This window comes from Apaloderma vittatum, unplaced genomic scaffold, assembly GCF_000703405.1.
Source record: "Apaloderma vittatum isolate BGI_N311 unplaced genomic scaffold, ASM70340v1 scaffold44850, whole genome shotgun sequence".
NCBI lineage: Eukaryota > Metazoa > Chordata > Aves > Trogoniformes > Trogonidae > Apaloderma > Apaloderma vittatum.
The window spans coordinates 23,170-27,537 of NW_009695907.1; the positions used below are offsets into that span (position 1 = coordinate 23,170).

Consider the following 4,368-nt stretch of genomic DNA (forward strand, 5'->3'; position numbering starts at 1 on the left):
AAACGTTTGTCATTTGATTTCTTTGGTGAGAAGGGCCCTATCGTGATGTTTTTAAAAGTAGGTGGAAATAACTGATGAACAGTAATAACAGTTCTGCAGTCAACGATCAACAAAAAGTACTTTCCTGAATGGCATGTTTATTTTAGCTGTTGAAAAATTGTTTCAGGAAAGGTTTGTATGACTATTGCTCACTGTTGCACTTTCATTTTTATTCTGAGCAGAAATAATTTGCTTTCTTTTTTTGATGTGGCTATGTTTCATGCTCGGTCTGTATTGCAGTATGGGCAGCAGAAATGGGTGAATGGCACAGCCTAATACGAGATCTGCAGAGAATGTTGATTTGGGGTTTCTAGCCAGCAGCCCATCCTGTCATCTCTTTGAAATCATTTTCTGAGAAAGGAAAAATCTGGGATTTACTGTCAAATGATTTAAGATAAAAGAATATTTATATCTGCACCCAAGCAAGGAAACTCAGGAAGTGGATTAACACTTGAAGGAATGTTGATATTTTGCTTGTAAATCACATTTCTTGATTTATTTACTTGTAGCCTTTCTGTTTATAAATGCCATTTTTATGCCTCCTTATTTCCTAATTCAGTGTTTTTAATGTTTAGAACTAAATCATGTGTGCTGATTATTTTTGTGAAGTGTCTTACAATATATGTATTTTTATGATCCAAAATAACATTTTTCTACAAGGAATGTGGAAATTCTTAAATGCAAAAGGAGGCAATCATTAGTGAGATTTGTATAAGGTGCTAATGGTATTTTTATGATACTTTATAGATGATTATGAAAGCAGGTGCTTTTGACTCAAAGTGAATAAGGGAATGAAGAAGTGATTGCTTTGTGGATTGTGCTTTCTGAGACTTCGATTGGGCTTTTTTTGGATTGTTTCCTTCAGAAAGAAAGACTTTTGGAAAAATTAAAAACAATTAGTTTATCTACAGGGAACAAAGGGAAGATTCTGCTCTCGTTTCCAGTTTTTCTTTTTAAAATTTCATTTGATTAAGAGGATTGCTCTGGGGAATGAAGGGTTTTTCACAGCTTTTGTGTGTGTTTTCTTCATTTTTTACTCTCATAGTTTGAAAACTAATTTTTTTTTAAATTGATCCTTATGCTTATCTATCTATAAGGTCTTCTTTGTGAGGAAAAAAACATTTCTGTAGACTCAACAACGCAGCTTCTACAGTAGTTCCCTTATTTTGTGGAGGTGGAAACCCAGAACCACATTTTAAAAGGCCATTATCTTTCTGAATATTACGGATGGAAGAACTGATGCTCTTTGACGTACGAAATGTTTTATCTGTGGTTTTAGAATGAATCAGGAAGGAAGTCAATCATTTGTTCCCAATTAAGGTTACGGATAGTCAGTTTAATGTTTTGTTTGTTCTTGCAGAGATGCTTTTAAACATGCTGATTTTATCATTGCTTTTGCTTTGTCTTCCTAAGTGGTATTGGTTGGTTTTATTAATTCCTAATATAATGTGTATGTCTACTCAGTTAATTTGAATTTATTAGTAGTATTTATTATGTTTTTGTAACCTTAAGGGTTTAAGTCAGAGCCCTTTCTCTGCCCCCACAAAAATACTACTGTAAATACAGCATGGAAGCCTGCTCTTTTCACCCTATCTTAGTATACCCTTTTTTTAAATTCAGCATTCTTTGTTTTGTAGCAATCAAGTGCTGGCTTTTGTATAGGGGACGGCACTTGGATATAGTACAAGGATTCACTTAGTTATTAACAAGATGATTTCGGGAATAGTTCAGGCTAAATTCTAGGTCCATTGTATGTATCAAAGAGTGTTTTTGGCAGAATTTAAGCAATGAGCTTCACAGGTGCTTCTCAGCATCCTGCTAGATTTTTAATGGCATCACATAAAACAGGAGACCTGTGAAAATGTTAATGTTTCTTTCAGTCCCTTTTGCATTCATCTTTGAAAGTGGGCTAATAAAGATAAGGTGATTGCAGCAGGGCCACTTTAGATCAAAGATTTATGTAGTCCAGTATTCTGACTCCAAAAATAGCCCAAAACTGATGTGTGAGGAACAACGTGGAATCAGGTGTGTTTCACAGCCACTAGAGACAAGTGGTTCATGGGCTTCTTGGGCCAAAAGTTATGTGTCTGTTCAGTAATGATTCATGATTTTTTTTGTTTAATACTTGTTTTTGAAGCTATATAAAATCTTCAACAGTCCTACAGCCAACAAAAATGCCATTTTTCAAGAAGCATTAGAAAGACCACAAAGACTGAATAATTTTAATGTTTTACTTTAGAGCAGCTGAATATTCTGTAACACATTTGTAAAACTGACATTGAAATGTGATTTTAGGTAGTACTCGTTTTGTTCTTTCGAGCTTCTTGCTTCTCCTATTTTTCCTGAGTTAAAGTGCATTCATGTCATCAGTTTGTGTGACATGAGCCGGTAAACTCCGAGACAAGCGCATTGGTGTCCATCCTACGGGCAGATCAGGTCAGTAGTACCTGTGCTTCATTGCCTTCCCTTCCCATTCAGAGCGCAGAAGCCTGACTCCTAGGCTCTATACTAAAAGCCAGGCAGGCAGGATAAAGGTATGCCTCTAGCCACAGACCACTGCTGTGTTCTGGGAACAAGACCCGGCTGCTCCATTTATATTTCACCTACGCATTTGCAAAGAGTAAGTTCTGCAATGCGTTTTCTCATAACAAAGCATATGAGCTTCTCAACAGCTTCTAATTTTGTTGCTTTACAAATAATGGGAGGAACATCTCTTTGAGGGTAATTCAAATTTGAAGTGAAAGGAAAAATAAAAAATGGAGCAAGCTTTTAGGTTTTTTAATAATTTGTGTTAATTTGCAAGAGCAGCAGCCACATCAGACTAGAAAACACATTTGTCTCCATTCATTGGCTGTTTTATAGAATACATGGTCCAGAACATTGTCTGACTGGTGCAGCCTTGGCACAGCTACCAGAACAGGGTGATGTAATAATGAGGCAGGCATGAGTCTACTTCACCCCGGACAATATCACCAGCAGAGCAAGCAAAAGGTAGAAGCCAGTTGTCATATGACATTAAATACGCTGTGTATTCAGATGTATACCAGCAATTAATTTAGCAAGAAAGTGTTAAGAAGTGATAGTGTTTATTCACCTAGGCCTGATACCTTAATGCTCCTCCAAGATCTGAAAAGCTAGGATTTCACCAGCCTACTTGCCCTTTGAATGAACTTCCGTAAAATTCTTGGCCAGCTTTCACACAGGGCTATGGAGGAGCAGTGTACAGAATTTACATGACAAAAATAGTGAAAGTAGTATTCTTAAAACGTCTCTTGCTGCCAAGAAGTACAGAAACTTGCTGCCTGATTTTAAAGCTATTATTAAGACTGTGCAAATATTGAGGGAAAGCCTCTCTGATCTGCGCTGTATACTGGCTGTAAATACAGCCTACAGCTAATTGCTTTTGGAATGCTAGTAGTCTTTAAAACCCGAAAACATATGGCATTGCATGTTAAAGTAATTCTTGTTTGCAAACTAGGATGGTGTACCTTTTTTTTTTCTTTTTTTTTCCCCTTAATGCAACACTAAAGCCATTACTCTTCTCTGCATCTTTTCCAAAATGCCTTTAAAACTTTAGGTAAGTGAAGTAATTGTAGGTATCTCATGGGACTTAGATACAAGGTATTTAGATAAAGATGTGTATTCAGTTATTCAGTTGGCAGGAGTGCATCTTACTAAGGTGAGATTCACCATTTCTTCACAACGATAAACAATAATTATTTCTCATCTCTGGCAAAAACAGAGCAAAAATGTGATATTCCAGAGTGAGGGGATTAGTATTTTTAGGCCAAGTATTGTTTAGGCGTGCTGAAATTATGGCTGTATGATGGTGACGAAATGAGTGAACTTCCTTTTCTGGCTTTTGTATATGAGATGAAGAACCAGGCCTGATGGAACACTACTGCTTGAAATGTGTAAACACTGAAAATATTTTACTGTTGTTATTACAGGATAAGAAGGCTTACCTGGACATGATCCACACCTATATGGAAGTCCACGGAACTGTTCATGGGACAAGCACTGTTTATATTCCTGGCTACGTAAAAAACCATGGTATACTCAGTGGACGGGATCTGCAGTTTCTACTGAGGGAAACCAAAGTAAGTTTGTCAAGAAGGAGCAGTGGCAAAAATAGCTACAGATAGACAGTACCTGAAGTGCATATCTTTCTTCTCCTATGGATGAGCTCCTAATTTAAAAGCATTGGAAAAATAAATGATCAAATGTAAAGGAGCTTAAGTTGTCTTCTGTGCTAAGAATACATTTTTCATTATGTCCACGACAGCTACTATTAGAGAATTGGGACAACACCCTACAGTCACGGGTACA

The 4,368-nt window shown here is 36.7% G+C and overlaps 1 protein-coding gene across 1 annotated transcript in view; it reads left to right on the forward strand.

The window, feature by feature from the left end:
- The window catches only part of LOC104276394 (alpha-1,6-mannosylglycoprotein 6-beta-N-acetylglucosaminyltransferase A-like), a gene marked incomplete at both ends in the record, with an annotated part of 23,144 nt that extends 19,005 nt beyond the window's left edge, over nt 1–4,139 (forward strand). The window contains one exon of the mRNA XM_009872693.1: nt 3,990–4,139. Within this exon, the coding sequence (XP_009870995.1) occupies nt 3,990–4,139 (150 nt within the window). The remainder of the gene's footprint in view (nt 1–3,989) is intronic.
- Nucleotides 4,140–4,368: the final 229 nt, after the last annotated feature.